The 16684-nt window shown below is 52.8% G+C and overlaps 1 protein-coding gene across 1 annotated transcript; it reads left to right on the forward strand.

The window, feature by feature from the left end:
• Positions 1-3790: 3790 nt before the first annotated feature.
• On the forward strand, positions 3791-11418 carry RBM15 (RNA binding motif protein 15). Its single transcript, XM_051639172.1, is given in 3 exon segments — positions 3791-5281; positions 5283-7254; positions 11024-11418. Coding segments are annotated over 2 exon segments (2826 nt in total). The 5' UTR covers positions 3791-3799; the 3' UTR covers positions 6627-7254; positions 11024-11418.
• The last annotated feature ends 5266 nt before the right edge of the window (positions 11419-16684 follow it).

Raw genomic sequence — 16684 nt, forward strand, 5'->3', positions numbered from 1 at the left:
GATGCTCCAACCCCCCAAACATCTTTGTTGCCCTCCCCCAGACTCTCTCCAGCAGTTCCCTGTCCCTCCTGAACTGGAGAGCCCAGAACTGGTCCCAGTTCTCCAGCTGTGGCCTCACCAGGGCAGAGCAGAGGGGCAGGATGCCTTATCTTGACCTACTGGCCACACAATGTTTGGCAAGGAGAATGAAGGACCAACCTGGTGGTTGAGGAAACAGGGTTTGGTGATTCACAGGTCACCTCAGAGCACTGAATGATGCCCACAATTAATCATTCCTATCTATTTATGAATATATATTCACATATGTATCTGCTTTCATATAGGTGTACATATATATACACACACACTGGAGATAGATAGATAGATAGATAGATAGATAGATAGATAGATAGATAGATAGATAGATAGATAGATAGATAGATAGATAGATAAACTTCTAAAACCTTTGAGCCTGTGCAATCCAAGCAGGAAAGGACTCCTCTTCCTCCTCTTCCACCAGGCTGAGCTCCATGGTCACCCCCAGCCAGGCTTTGGAAAGAAGACACACAGTTAAACCCCCTGAGCAAGGGGTTTTTTTTGCAGGAAAACAACCAGTTTCTTATCTCTGCAACACCCAAGTGTCCTCCAGGATGAGGCCAGCTCCACAGAGAGACCTGGATACCCAACTCCCATGGACACCAAATGTAATTAGATGTTTCTATCTAGGCCAGGGGCTCAAGGGCCATCTGGCACCTTAATTATTCATACACATATATCTAAGCACAGGCAAAGAGCTCTTCATGGAGCCTGGGGGAGTTCTCTCCTGGCCTGACAAAACCAGCTCTTCTCCAGGGCTGGTTTCCTTTTCCTGATGCCAAAACTCCTTCCCAAAAACTGACCTGTCCTCCCTGGGAAAGAGCAGCTCAGGAGGACTGAAATCAGATGAAATGCCCATTTGGGAGGGCCCCGTCCCTTCGGTGCTGTGGCCCAGTGCTCCTCCAAGGTGTCATTTAAGCCGTGACTCATCAGCTGAGGAATGTTAATTCCTGTCTTTTCCCAAGCCCAGGAAGCAGTGAGGAGGAAAAAAAAAGCAGTGAGGACCTGGGCAGATAGAGGTCTCTATCACTAGCTGCTTGAAGTGATTCTTCCATTTCCCCTCCAGCCGCTGGAGCTGCACCAGTTTGTTTTTTTTACCAGAGGGAACCTCAAAGCTGAAGCTGAAATACAGCAAAATCGGGTTTTTACCCAGAGTTTTCCCTTTTTGCCCAGTCAAGGATTGATTCCTCAGCTCCTCTGACAGACACCACAGACCTGCAGGAGGGGAGGGGTGTCTGCGTGGGATGTGGGTGCATCTGAGCCAGACCAAAGTGATGCTTTTTTTTGCCTTTTTTTTTCCTTGAAAACCTGGATATTCTGCTCCCCGAAGCTCTGGGCCGAGTCTCCTTCCTCAATCCACTCCAACCTGCCCTCCAGAAACCTTTCTCACAACTCTGGCAGTGAGATATTCCTGTCAAATGGCAACACCTCGACTCCACATTTTCCAGGGGGAAACAGCAACGCCTGCTGAGCTTCATCCTCCTCTTGTGCCTCCCCAGGAAAGCAGCTGGATCCAGGCAGTTGTGATAAGCTTGGCTGACAGACTCCACGTCTCCTCCTGCACATACCTTTGTATCACTTCATCCCCCTAATTCTATCTGCCTCCCATGTACTTGAACAATAATTACATCCACATGAGCTCCCAGCTCTGGCTGGAATGGGCCTGTTTGCTTTATCTCAGCTGCATCAGAGGATCTCGTGGGTTGTTTTTTCTTTTTCTTCAGAAGCCCAAAGATCTATTTCAAAAGCCCATTTTGATCACTCTATATTTAGACCCCAGCTTATTTACCCACCCGTTGAAAACCCACCCACAGTTTCAGGAGCCTCTGTGCACTGTGACTTGCAGCAGATGATACGACGGGGGAGAAAGGCAGCCTAATGGGCCTCTTATTTTTATTTTTTCTATTTTAAATCTGATTTCATCCTCTCTCTGTTAGATGAAGACGTTCCTGGGGAGCGATCTTGTTTCCACGGGGTGACACAGAGAGGCAGGGACATCTCACTGAGAGGGAACATGGTGCTTTTTGCTCTCCTTTCAAACCACTTCAGAGGAGGCTCAGGGGGGCTGTAGCATCAGTCGAGTCCCTCCTGCTGCAGTGTGGTTGCAGGGTTGGGTTTCCTTTGGTTTTTTTCTCCTCAGGTACTGCTGGATTTCTGTGTGTTTTGAAAGAAGAAAGAGATCATTCTCCAGCACAGCCCGGGGGAGGGTGAAATTAGGGGTTTGGGGGGAAGGCTTTATAAAACAGTCAGGTGGAGAGTGCATCCCTGCCACAGCTTTCTCACCCTTTGAACCTTTTTGCTCCTTCTTTTTTGTCACACACAGGGAGATAAAGGGGGGGGGGGGAAAGGAGCAAGAATATGGGGGAGCCACACGGCAGGACTTGAGGGAGGGGGATGCTCACAAAACACGGGGGCTGGGGCCACAGACCTGGACCTCAGAGGAAGACGGAAACCAGAGCTCTGCTTCCCCCACCCCTGGCAAGCTCCCCAAAACACACCGGCTGAACTAACGTTTTTTGCTGTGAGGCTTTCCACGCGGAATGTAGTGAAAGGTCTGAAGGCTGGAACGGGGCAGTGGGGGGGGGGGGGGGGGAGGTGGGACAGACCCAGCCCGGCTCCCCCTCGGGCTCCCACACCCCTAGGGCAGAACCAGCCCCCCGGGGCTCCCCCAAACCCCCGGGGAGGCGCCTCAGGGGATTTCCTGCCGCGGAAACACGCGGAGGGCTGGCGAGCACGGCAGGCACCGACTGCAGGCACCGACCGCGAGCCGCTCGACTCCTTTGCCCCTCCGGCGAAGGGGAACCCCCCCCCCGGTGGTGTTTCTATCGTGACTGATGTCCCCGCGGGCTGAGGAGAGGGGCAGGAAACAGCGCCCAGGCCTCCCGACCGCCCCGCGCCGCAGCCCGGCGCGGTCTGAGCCCGACGCCGCCGCCGCAGCGCCAGCTCCGCCCAGGGCCCGCCCCCTTCGCCGCTGCGGCCAATCAGAGCCAGGGCTCGCATGACTGATCTTCGCTTCAGCCTATCCTCAGGCGCGGTGGCTGCATCCAATCAGGTGCCTGGGGAGATTTTTCTCGCCCAATGAGAAGCGAGGAGGGGAGCGGGGGGGGTCGCAGCCCGCGCTTCTTCAGGAGTGACGGGAGCGTGAGCCAATCAGAGCAGAGCAGGGGAGGGACGAGTGGCCAATAAGGAAAGGGGCGGGGCAAGAGCAGCTCGCGAGGGACGCTGCGGGCGGGGCGGGGCCGCAGCGATGACTGGCAGGTACGCGAGCCAATCAGGAGGAAGGGGCAAGGCGGCCCCGATGGCCACTGAGCGGGGAACTCGCCCCCAGGTTGAGCGGCCACGATCGGCAGGAGCGGGTCCCCAGCCCGAGGGCCGCGCCCGCGCCCGATGAGCGAGGGGGACCCGGGGGGGATGGAGGAGGGGGGCTTTTCCCGGCGCGCGAGGCCGGCGGGCGGAAGGACAGCCCGTCGGACCAATCGGAAAGGGCAGCGTGAGGGAAGGGGGCGGCACTTCCGGCCGGCAGGTGGGGGGGTGTGTGGGGGGGGGAGGGTGACGCTCCCGGCGGCCAATCAGAGCGCCGGGCCGGGGCTGAGCAGCCAATGGGCGCCGAGGGGGCGGGGCCGGCGGCCGCCGCGGCTTCCAAGATGGCGGCGGGTGCGTGAGCGCGGCGGGGCGGGCGGGGAGGCCGGGCCGGGAGCGGGGCCGGGCCGGGGGTCCCGCCGCCATGAAGGGCAAGGAGCGCTCCCCGGCCAAGGCCAAGCGTTCGCGGGGCGGCGGCGGCGAAGATTCCGCGTCTTCCTCCTCGTCGGCGCGGGGCGAGCGGAGCAGCAAGAAGCCGAGCGGCTCCGGTGGCGCCAACGGCAGCGGCGGGAAAGCGGCGGCGGCGGCGGCGGCTTCTAACGAGAGCAACAGCGGGAGCAGCCGGCGCGGGCCGCACTCGGACAAGGCGGCGGCGGCGGGCGGCGGGCGGCACGGCTACGGCAGCGCCAAGCCCGGGGAGGCCTCCCGGGGCAGCAGCGGCCGCGGCGCTGCCGGTGAGTCCCGGGCACCGGCGGCGGCCCCGTCCTCTTCTTCTTCCTCCTCCGATCCGGGCGGCGGGGAGTACAAGACGTTGAAGATCAGCGAGCTGGGCTCGGCGCTGAGCGACGAGGCGGTGGAGGACGGGCTGTTCCACGAGTTCAAACGCTTCGGGGACGTCAGCGTGAAGATCAGCCGCCTCCCGCCCGGCACCGGCGCCGCCGACGAGCGAGTGGCCTTCGTTAACTTCCGCCGGCCGGAGGACGCCCGGGCCGCCAAACACGCCCGCGGGCGCTTGGTCCTTTACGACCGCCCGTTAAAAATCGAAGCCGTTTATCTCGGGAGCGGCGGAGGGAGCAGCCGGCGGCGGAGCAGCCGTTCCCCGGCCCTGCTGGACAAGGAATCTCCCTACGGCACCGCGGCCATCGGGGTGGCGGCGGCGGCGGCCGCGGCGGTGCGGCATCCCCCGGCGGGGGCGGCACAACGGGCCCTGTCCCCCGCCGGCAGCGGCGGGGCCCTGGGGTACCGGGACTACCGGCTGCAGCAGTTGGCCCTGGGCCGTTTGCCTCCTCCTCCCCCTCTTCCCAGGGAGCTGGAGAGGGAGAGGGATTACGGAGGGTTCTACGAAGCGCGGGTGCGACCGGCCTACGGGCTGGAGAGGGTGGCGGGGGTGGCGGCTGCCGGGGGGTTCCGTGGAGGAGGCGGAGCTGCTGGAAGCACGGGGGAGGAGGAGATCAGCCCCGAGGATGACCAGAGAGCCAACCGGACCTTGTTCCTGGGGAACCTGGACATCACGGTCAGCGAGTCGGATTTACGCCGAGCTTTCGATCGCTTTGGGGTGATCACCGAGGTGGACATCAAAAGGCCCGGGCGGGGACAGACCAGCACCTATGGGTTTCTTAAGTTTGAGAACCTGGACATGGCTCACCGGGCCAAACTGGCCATGTCAGGAAAGGTGCTCCTGAGGAACCCCATCAAGATCGGGTACGGTAAAGCCACTCCGACCACCCGGCTGTGGGTGGGGGGCCTCGGGCCCTGGGTGCCCCTGGCTGCCCTGGCCAGGGAGTTTGATCGGTTTGGCACCATCCGCACCATCGATTACCGGAAAGGGGATTCCTGGGCCTATATCCAGTACGAGAGCCTGGATGCAGCCCAGGCTGCCTGTACCCACATGCGTGGCTTCCCTCTGGGGGGGGCCGGATCGTCGCCTCCGCGTGGACTTTGCCGACACGGAGCATCGGTACCAGCAGCCCTACCTGCAGCCTCTGCCCTTGCCACCTCCTGCTCATTACGAGCTGGTGGCGGAGGCTGCTGCTTTTGGGGCTCACCGGGGAGCCCCCCCTGATCCTCTTCGGGGGGCCCGGGACAGGACGCCACCGTTGCTCTATAGAGATCACAACAGAGACCTTTATCCCGAGGCGGAGTGGGTTCCCCCCCCACCTCCTGTCCGGGATAGGAGTAATCGTGCAGCTGCCTACGACCCACTGGAAAGCCTGGAACGCCGTCGGGACGGTTGGTCCTTGGAAAGGGACCGAGGGGAGAGGGAGTTGGGCAGTGGCAGTAGGGATCAGCCTAGGAAAAGGAGGCTGGTGGAGGATGGAGGCCGGCACTTGGAGCGCTCTCCGGACAGCGAGCGCTCCTCGTCCTCGCGGAAGCGCCACTGTTTAACCACAACCTCTCCCCCCGACCGCAGCCCCGAGCTCCTGGGAGGGAGGGAACGTTACAGTAGTGACCCCGAACGTTCCTCCTCTCGTTTGCTCCTGTTGGAGAGACCTTCCCCTGTCCGGGAATCTCGTAGGGGGAGCCTGGAAAGGGGACAGAACGAAAAGCGCGACCGCAAGAATTCCGCCGAACGGGAGCGGAAACATCGCGCGGTGGCGGCGGCCGCTGCCCTGGAGGGCAAGAGTCCAGCCAAAAAGGACGAGCGTGCTCCAGAGGGAGGTGGTGGAGGCTCCCGCCTCAAACCTCCTCCTCAGAAACAGCAGCAGGACGGAGGGGCGCAGGCCGGGGGAGCCCCCAAGCTGTGTTTGGCTTGGCAGGGGATGCTCCTGCTGAAGAACAGCAACTTCCCGTCCAACATGCACCTGCTGCAGGGGGACCTGGGTGTGGCCAGCAGCCTCCTGGTGGAAGGAGCGACTGGGGGGAAAGTAGCTCAGCTCAAGATCACCCAACGGCTTCGTCTGGACCAGCCCAAGCTGGACGAGGTCAACCGTCGCATCAAGGTGGCGGGTCCCAACGGCTACGCCATCCTCTTGGCAGTGCCCGGAGCGTCGGAGAACCGCGCGGCGGCCGCCGAGCCCGCCACCTCCACCCAGAGGCCCCTCAGGAACCTGGTGTCCTATCTAAAGCAAAAGCAGGCTGCTGGGGTGATCAGCCTCCCCGTGGGGGGGAACAAAGACAAGGAGAACAGCGGGGTCCTGCACGCCTTCCCGCCCTGCGATTTCTCCCAGCAGTTCCTGGACTCCACGGCCAAGGCTCTGGCCAAATCAGAGGACGACTATCTGGTCATGATCATTGTCCGTGGGGCCTCCTAAGGCCCTGATCTTCTCTATCCCCAACCCTTCCTACTCCTCCACACAGCCCCTCCAGCGTGTGCCAGGTGCTATGGGATACAGCCTTAGCCAGCCCTGTTGTTAATTTTTAAATTAGATCTTTGTTTCTAGGTGATTTATTTCCCCCTCCCCCCCCCCCATCTATTATTTTATTTTTGTTCCTGTTATTACATTTTTCTATCAAGTTAGAAGCCAGAAAGGTTGGTTAGTGTGACTAGGAATGTTTTGAGAATCCCTCATCAGTGGGGATGCAGGGAGGCAAGGCCTGCTTTGATTTACAAAAAAAAAAAACAACTAGAAAAGAGAGAAAAAAATAACAAACTGGGGGGGAGGGAGGGGAAGAAAGTGGGAAGAAACTCCCACCTTCTTCGTTTTGATTCGTGTCCTTTTTTCATTTCATTGTATTTTAAAGCAAGTTGAATAGCTCATCCTCAGTAAGAGTTCCAGAAAACCTAAAAAGACCAGATTGAAAGCACTCAAATAGTCGAAATGGAAAACCACAGCCTAACTGGTGTCAACTGGTGGTTCGGGTCCTGGAAATTCCTGATCCCTCAGGAGCCTGCAGGTTTTCCCTGGGAGTTGCATGGCTCAGGGTTTGGTGTCTTTTCAGGTGAGCAGCACCTGCTCCTCGGGTACACTGCAGAACATGGAATTCCTTGTCTTGGGTGGTTGGTAGAATTCTCCTCCAGCCCTTCCTAAATGCATGCACTGAAAGTTGGCTTTTTATTATATTTTTTTTTAACAGGTGTATTTCCCTCCCCCCCTCCCAGTTCTGTTGTATCCCATATCTGCACTTTTTTTTTTGGGTTTGTAGCAGTGACAATGTTTTGGTAAATAGCTGAGGACTTTGTTACAAACCATGAATGTCTTGTGCTTACTCTGGTGTGCAGGAAAACCAGGAGGTGCTTTCAGAAGAACTTTATTGTGTTTTTGGGGTTTTGCCTACCTTTTAATTTCTTGTCTTTCAAAGAGTTGCTGGTACAGTGGGGTCTGGTTCCACTGGGCAAGTGTGCTTCTCTCCAGAGATGGTTTTAATTCTGTGATCATTTAATTACATGCAAGTTCTCATTAACTTTTTACCTCTTTGTTAATAGCAAGGAACTGCTGGGGACTTTTCAGGTACAGTGAAGTGGGCATTACATGAGGTTTATTATCTCTTGAAAGGCATCTGGAGTCAAGTGGTTTTTAGCATCTTGGGAAAGGATTAAAAGCTCTCCAAGATGCTGAGCTTTGAGCTTTTGTTCCTGGGATTCTAGGAAGAGAACAGTTTGCTTTTTTTTTCAAAGAGCTTAGTTCCTTTTTCTCTGGTTTCCCCACTCATGGGGTGCTGTTCTCCAGCTGTCTTGGCCACCTTGCTAATCCAGGCATGAGGAGGGAAGAAGGGATCTAAATCCCTGTTGTTTTAACAACCCAAAGGATGTTGCAGCTTCTCAGCTGAAGTGTAAATCTGACTGTATCTCTCTGCAGGCCCCCCCCAAAAAGTAACTTTGCACTTAAACCCAGAATGTAGCCTTGCACTTAACCACGTGTTCAGAGACTTGGGTGAGACTCAATCCTCCACTCTGTTCCTGGGGCAGTTGTTAAAGACAAGTTGATTTCTGTCCCAAAAATTGAGGTCAAAATGGGGAATGTAGGTGAAGGAGGAAATGATTTGAATGTATTTGATGGGCACAGCAGCTCTGAAGTGTGACTGCACGTGCTCGAGACTGATTTCTCTACTACCACTTTCCTGAGCCACTTGTCAGAGAGTGCTTTTGGGTTCAGTGGGGTTTGGTTTCCTTTCCTTGATGGAAGGAGTAGGATCCCAGGGAGCTGAGAGCTTCAGTGTGGCAGCAGATCTTGGAAACAGGTTCTGATTTTATAGCTGCTTTCGAAATGGAAATGGTCAAACCTCATTTAATGCTCTTCAATGTTTGAGGGGAAAATCCAGGATTTCTGGGTTGTTGTCCTTCAGTGTGAATGTAATAGATGGCAGAATCCAGCTGTTCAGCTTACTATTAACAACGAGGAGGTTTCCAAATGACACCAAGAACTCTTCTGTTTGAAAAGCTGCAACGTATTTACCACTGATTGCAAAGAATGTTGGAATTCTAGCAGGTGTCTGTTATGTCTCAGCGGGTGATCAACACTGCTGCCAACCCCCTGGAGGTGCTGCTCACACTTGGAGTGAGTTTTCCTCTTGCATCTGGCACGGGTCACTTGCAAGCACAGAGTTGGAAAGGAAAAAAAAAACACTTGAACCACTGAGGAATCCTTCAAATTTGCCCTAAACCAAAAAGCAAAAGAAGCACGAAGGTTGGTGGTGTCCAACACTTCTGGCTGAGGACAGTGTTTGTTTTGCTGATGCACAGTAGGCACCTGGGTTTTTAAACCCCATAAAACTTGGTGTCAGCTGTTAAAGCCAACTCAGTGGGAGAATCCTTTGGGAATGGAAGGAGTATCCTGGTGCAATTCCATTTTCCCCTGTCAAACAGCAGTGGTGACACCTGCCGTGGGCCTTGGTGAGTCCAACTTGTGCTGCCCTGGAGGGCAAGAAGGAGCAGGCCAGGTTTTCTGGTTCCTTATTTCATGGAATACCTGCTTCTTGAAGTCTGGTTTCTTTGTGGTTGCTGCTCTGTTTTGTAAGCAAGGATTTTAAACACCCTTTGAGGGTTCTTAATGTCAAACCATACTTGACTGGCAACATTGAGGGTGGTTTGTTTTTTTTTGCTGGCACTTAAACTCACGTGCGGACATCAGGGCTGGGCTTTGCTCAGAGGCTCTGGAGACTGCACCCCTGGAGTAAATGTCCACTAAAAGTTGTCTTGAAGGCGAGGAGATGTCCCCTGTGTGGTACCACCTCTGTGTAGAGCAAAGCAGATGTAGCAGGTTGGAGCTCTCTGGTTTTTCAGGGTTTCTCGACAGTTTTGTGCAGCTGATGTTCTGAGATTTCACGAGGTTGTTGAACTGGGGGTGGGGAGGGGGGAAAGGATGTCCTTTTCCTTCATCATTTCACAGTCGTGCTTTATGCTTTGGGGAAAGAACCTCAAATGACTCATACTTTTTTTTTTTTTTTCAGTTTTCAGTTGTGTTGTTTTAATTGGATACTTGATGCAACTTCCTTGGCTGCCGGCCCAGTCCGCTCACAGGGGCAGGGGTGTGAACATTAAGTTTACCCTCAACTCCAGAAGCTTCAAGCTCCTGGGTTACAAATACCTTGTAAGCATCCTAAAGAGAGGAGGGCTCGATGTGCCAGGCAGATAAATCTTACCCTCTCTCCTTTTTTTTTTTTTTAATTATTTTTTTGTTACATTGAAATGTTTTTGGTGACAACTTGCTCAGCCCCCCATGGCGGGTGGAGAAGAGAGTTTTTGATTCCTTACCTTGGTTTGAGGAACCACCTGGTTGATGGTGACTGAGGTGAAAGGCCTTAAGTATTAACAAAGAGGAGGGGATGGAAATGGCCAAGGCAGGTTTTCAAAACTCTGGAGGACTCAGGGAAAAAAAAAAAAAAAAAAATGGCTTGGGAAATTGTCATTCCTGGCTTTAAGAAAAAAAGAAAACAAAACAGTGTTGAGGGCAGCACTCCTGGGGAGTCTGCTGTGTTCCTGTTGAGCAGAAACAAGAGTGGAAGAGATGTTTGCCATGAGACTGGAGAGCTTTTGGGGTTCTTTCCCCTTTGTCTCCCCCCTTTTTTTCAATTGCTTCCTGCAGATAGCACCCAAGGAGAGCTATCCCAGTGATTTATAATCTGAATGATGAGGTGATCTTTGTTTTGGTATTAGGCTTCGAGCCGACCTGTCTGGTTCGGAGAATGGTGAATGGAATATTCAACTTCATGCAGTTTTGATTGTGTGAAAATGGTGGATGAGAAGTATGACTTGAAGAGTAACCATTGCTAAGAGTTCTTTTCCGTGTGTCTTTGATTTGACCTTTAAGATTGGAGTTGGCTGCTGTTAGAGCGATGCAAAATGAGAGCAAAAGAGAGACGTGGAACACTACATTTCACCTTTTTGTTGCTAAGTTGCCTTCAGGAAATAGTCTCTGAGGGGAGTCAACTGAATTATCAGGAATTCAGTTGGTTTTTCTCACGGTTAATGATTTTCATGCGTCCCATGAACTGTTACTGAAAGTTGAATAATCATCAGTACTGTAAGCCTGGTTAAACCTTGGTCCAAAAAAAAAGAAGCACTACTTGTTATACCTAGAAGGTGATTTCATTTCAAGGTTTGGTGCCCAAGGGTGGTATTGGTGCTTTTGGAAGTCCAAGGAGAATATTCAGAAAGGCCTTTGGAGCTCTTTATGTTCATCTGTATAGTGTAGGGAGGGGGAAAAGCAAAGCAAACCAAAATGTGTTGTCTGCATTTGTATTGAAATAACATTTTCTTTCCTCCTGCAAGCGACGCTGGTGGGACTGCAGAAGACAACCAACATGGCATCCCAAGCTCTAATGGACCTTTGGGAAGAGAAGCTGTGGCTTATGTGGAATTTCCATGGGCCCCTTGATGGAAGAAAGCTTATCTGTTTAGTATTTGTGCATTTTACTAAAATGGCAGCTTTAAAAAAAAAAAAAAGTTGTGTATCTGCTATTGTGATGCCAATGCCCGTGTTTTAAGTGGAAAAAAAAATGACCTCTTTGCTTTGTGCTGTGTACACAAGATTGCTGGAAAAGTAAAGGAATACCCTTTTTATGGCTCACACAGCTTGAAAGTAGCTGTCACTCAAAACATGCGCTCACAGTTGAGCTGATTTTGTTTCATTCTAAATAAATTGTTTCTTTTGAGGAAAAATGGTTTTTCTGCCTGGGAGTGAATTGACGACAAACGTTTGAGCCCCGGTGCGTGCGGCCCGAGGGGGCTCCTTGCTGCTGCTGCTCAACCTTTGAGCTGCTGGTTTGTTGGGTCTTGAGCCAAGAAGCAGGGAGAACCGACACTTTGGCCTTGACCGAGCCTGTTGTACCAAAACCAGAAGAAAATCTAGTTTGATTTTGCTGGCTGTGACCTCCCCTCACCCCCTACACTTTGCTCGCGGTGACGATGTGGGGGTCACTTTGCTGCTTTTCACTCCTCACCTTGACGGGGAAGCCGTGCTGATGCTGGCATCCAAGAAGCAGGGAACCCACCACCCTGCATCTCAGAACGGTGTAGACATCTGGGGCTTCGCTGGTTGGAAGAGCTGGAGTTTCCTGAATTTTATGTTCCTGATTTATTTCGTTCACCCAAAGCGTTTGGCTTTAGTTTCGATTATTTATTTGTCGTTCTTTTTTTTGTTTGGTTGGCTTTTAATTTCGAAGACCAGAGTTTGAAAGTTGCTTTTGAACTTATATAAAAAAAAAAAAAACACAAAACCAATCACCTTGGCACCAAATTGCCAAAAGAAAGAGAGTCCTTTAAAAGTGTTTTAAATGCTGTTAATAAAACCTTTCCTGACACGCACCAGGAGCTCCTCCACCTCCGGGTGCTTTTCAGCACTGCTGGGGTTAGTGCTGGATGGATGAAGAGTTCCTGACAGCTAGAGTTGGTAATTTAAAACCTTTGCGTGGTGTTTCAGTGCCTTATTTTGACCAGTTTGGAAGCCAAATGGTTCCACACGTCTCGGATGTGCATGCACCCTGCTCGCGTCCCGGGTCCGGCTGCATGTCCCGCTTGCAGTCGCCTCCCCGTTGTAGTGAGAGGAGAAAAAAAAAATGTAATGGAGGCCAAAAAAAGAGTAATAACGGAGGCGACCCGAAAAAAAAAAAAAGTGGTGTGCTGTAATTGCTGCATTCTCCTGTCTCGGGGGCTCCTGAGCTGTGGAAAGCTGGTCCCGTGCAGGAGTTACAACTCCACGGTTGCTGCAGGAAACGTCGGGGCTCGTTGGACGGCGGGGAGAGGAAGGTGACGCTGCTTCATCGTTGGCTTCAGAAACCTCTGGTGTTTGTGCTGTGCTGGGCTGGTAGAATGAATGTGACGTGCAGATTGAAGACACCTTGAGAAATTCAAGCTTGCCCTGGTTGCCTTGACATCCTTTTTAAGCTGCTGTGGAGAAGGATCCTAGCGCTGGCCTGCAGGATTCTGGCTAGGCTGCAGGTGCCTGTCACCCAAAGGATGCCACCGTTGTGCTCTGCAAGGTGCTTGTTCCTGGGGCAACGAGCTGTGTAAATCCCTCCAGCAGGTAAGGGGGTTGGTGAGGTTGAACTGAATTGTGATGTGAAACCAGATGATTTTTGTCATTCGCCTTCTTATTCGTTGGTTTGTTTCCACCTTACTGACTTACTAATGTGTTGGCTTTGGTGAACGTGCTGCTCCAGGGGTGGGAAAGAAGGAGCAAACTCTTGGGTTTGGCTTCTGGGTTTGTTTTGGGGGTTCCTGTTGCTGAACAGGAGGTTTCTCGGCCTGCCTGGGGCAAGGTGTGTGGGGAAAAGGACAGGTTTTCAGCTTGGCAAGCTAGAGCTGTTATTTTGACCTCATGAACTGCTTGAATTAACGCTGCTTTTAATTAACATGGGACATTATTTGTTGATGTTGGCGGGGAGAGTCAGGCCAATGACCAGGCAGAGCTACCCATGTGTTGATGGGATGTTGGTGTGTTTACATGAAGCTGCTTATTGTAAACGGGAACAATTGTAGATCTTGCTGGTCGTGAGGGGAGGGAACTGGGGAGGGAAGACTCTTGAGAGGCCTTTTGTTCCAGAAGCTGGTGTATGTAGTTAAAATTTGTATTTTTGCAATGTGTTTCATGTTCTGTTGTGCTGTGACCTCTCAATCTGGGGTATAATTGTTGTACAGAGGGTTTGGGGCTGGTAGTCAGAATGGGAGGTGTGTTTTGAACCTCTGACTTGGCTGGGTGGTTGATGCCACCAGGAGATGTGGGATCTGGGAGCGTAACCCAACTCAAGGAGGTGGTTTTGAGGAGCTGGTTCACTGCTCAGGTGGTTACCCGGGTGTGGGTCTCAGGCCTTGGGTTCTCTCTCACTTTTTGGACGTGCTTTGACTTGTGTTATGGCCAACAGGGCCATTGGTGGCTGTTCCAGAAGAGCTCTGACTCAGCTTTATTGGAGATGGGAGGTTGTTCCCTGTCTCCTTTCCATTATCTATTCATTCCAGAGAGCTGGAGGTGTGGTGGGATGTGGTGGGGGATGATTCTCCCATGGTTGCTTTGGAGTAATGAGTTGGTTTCCACGTGCTGGCTCTGGCCATGCCTTCTGGATTGCTTCAGCTGCCAGGTGAAGCCAGACTTTGGTTCAGACGAGTCTCCTGGAAGGGTTAAGTGCTCTATATGCATCATATTAATTAGGCTAATGAGACTTCTGGGGAAAGTGGATTTATAAAGAGAGCCATTTAATGAGCTGCACTGCAGCAGAAAGCAATTTGAGTGGATTAGACGGGGAACCAGATACTGGAATTCACACATCTTGTTTTGGTTTTAGAATTGTGCTTTTACCAGCTGCAGCTGAATTAATAAGTAAGTTGAAAGCATCAGATGGCCCAGATTCTGCTCCTTGCTAATAACAAGCTTACGTTGGCCTCGTGCTGCTGGTTTACTATGAAATGGCAAATGCTCTTGGAGGACACGGGTCCTGGTTTCTGGGGGTGTCCCATCAGGCAAGGTGTCTGCAGAAAGGGCAGGGAGAGAAGTGGGAAGTGGCCTGGGCTGATGGCTTTGTGATTCCTCTTGTGTTTCCCCTCAGGCATTGTTCAGGAGCTGCGTGCCTGTGTTTAATTAGAGGTGGCTTGAGAAGTGGGTGAAGGAAAGTCTTAAGGCAGAATAAGCTGCTGAAGGACTCGGTCAGGAGGGCTGGGTTATCTGTGCTGATTAACAAGAGCCTCTGGTGTTCATCCCATTTGTTCATGTGCTGATGGAGTTGAGGAGCTTCTAGCAGGAGCAGAGGATGTGTCTGTGGTGGCACAAAGCTCTGCTGTTTTGTCAGCCCTTTGTGTCCTGCTCCATTCGCTGAGTGGGGTTGAGGAGTGGGGGTGTGGACGCTGGCAGACACGCTGGTGTTGCTGTGGGTGGATATGAGTTGTCATCTCCCAGCCCAGCTCCTCTGTTTCTGGGTTGGAGCTCCTGTGTGTCGTCCTGGGAGTGAGATGGGTTGTGGCTGCATGTGGTTGGCTTCCACAGATGAGCTGCAGGTCAGTTGTGGGTAATGGATCTTTCATCTACTGAGCTCCCTGCATTGACCTTCATACCTAGGTCTGCAATCGGAGCTGGAGATGGGTCTGTAGATTTTAGCTATCTTCAGTATTTCCTGTCCCCAGATCCAGTGATAGGTCAGCCTGGCTTTTAGCAACGTGCACAACTTCATCCCACCTCCTGCCCTGAGCTGGCACTTCTCCCTGTCATTTCTGCCATTTGTAGCAAGGGAGCACTTGGATCCTTCAGGATGTATCTCCTTTCCTATCCAAGTGCTGTGGCTCAAGCCCCCCCAAATTAAACATGTTAGGTACTCCTGAGGACACACGTAGGGTGCAGAAGGTTTGAGAGTCAAGGGAAACCACTGAGGTCTCCTGAGGGTTGTTGTGAAGTTCTTGTTGCCATTTGAGGGAAGTTGTGCTGTGGTCCATGGTGGTGTTGGCAGCCTGCCCATCCAAGGGGCTACCTCTGGTGGTTGCCCACAGGCCAGCCTCAGGGGCTTCAGGTCAACCCAGCACTGTGGCCAGCCTGGGCAGAGGATTGGGGCAGGATGAGCTCTTGGACCAACCCAGCTGTTGCTGTGGAATCTTGCAGGGAGGGCAGGGTGAGGAAGGGGATGTTGTTTCTTGTGCTGTTCCTCTTTGGTGGGTGAATGTTTCACATTTACCAGCCCAGCTTTCGTAGAATCCCAGACTGGTTTGGGTTGGAGGGACCTTCAGGATCATCCAGCTCCAGCCCCCTGCATGGGCAGGGACACCTCCCACCAGCCCAGGCTGCTCCAAGCCCCATCCAACCTGCCCTTCAACACTGCCAGGGATGGGGCAGCCACAGCTTCCCTGGGCAACCTGGGCCAGGCTCTCACCACCCTCACACCAAAGAATTTCCTCCTCATGTCCAACCTCAAGCTCCCTCTCCCAGTTTTCATCCATCCCCCTCATCCCATCCCTCCCTGCCCTTGTCCCAAGCCCCTCCCCAGCTTTTCTGGAGCCCCTTCAGGCACTGGAACCTGCTCCAAGGTCTCCTTGGATCCTTCTCTCCCCTGGCCTTTCTTCTCTTGCACTGAGGTGTATTGGCCTCGACATGTCCCCAGATGTTTTTAACGAGTCCCTTTGCTCTTCCTCATTGCACCAGACTTGTGTCCCAGCAGCAGTTAGAAGGTGGGGAAGCTCAGTCCTGGATCCCCCATCCCTGTGACTCCCTCTCTCTCAGCCAGCGTGGCTGTATCTCCCTTTCCCTGCTTGGCCCAAGCCTTGAAGGGTTGGAAATCAATTTATTAGTGTTATATCAGTCACTGGGGTGTTATAAATACACCCTTTGCCTCTCCTGAGCCCATCCTTGCCCTATCTTGCCCACGTGAGAAGAATCTGTAGGGGAAAGTTTTGCAAAGCTCGGTGGTGACTTAGGAGGCAAAGTCTGTTCTCTTTGGTGATGGAGACTTTGACCCATGAATTACTACTGAAAATATCCGTGGCCACGAGCAAGAGCTCCCATCTCCTTTGTGGTTACTCCAGGCTTGGAAGCTTTTCCATCTGGGTCTTGCAGCTAAAGCAGAAACTTCTGTTTTTTCATAGAATCATGGGATGGTTTGGGTTGGAAGGGACCTTCAAGATCATCTAGATCTACCCCCTGCATGGGCAGGGACACCTCCCACCAGCCCAGGCTGCTCCAAGCCCCATCCAACCTGCCCTTCAACACTGCCAGGGATGGGGCAGCCACAGCTTCCCTGGGCAACCTGTTCCAGGCTCTCACCACCCTCGTGGTGAAGAATTTCCTCCTCATATCTGCTTGTTTGTTTTTTTTTTCCATTGGTCTAGCTTCTAAATTCCCATTGACCTCGGTGAAAATTCTTACACCACCTTTAAAAGCTTTTAAAAAAAAACAACCCCTCCAAAAAATCCCCCACCAGGTCCTGTGGAACCTTCTGTCTTGCTGGAAGTGAAACTTTC

The sequence above is a fragment of the Apus apus genome, chromosome 23, assembly GCF_020740795.1.
Source record: "Apus apus isolate bApuApu2 chromosome 23, bApuApu2.pri.cur, whole genome shotgun sequence".
Taxonomy (NCBI): domain Eukaryota; kingdom Metazoa; phylum Chordata; class Aves; order Apodiformes; family Apodidae; genus Apus; species Apus apus.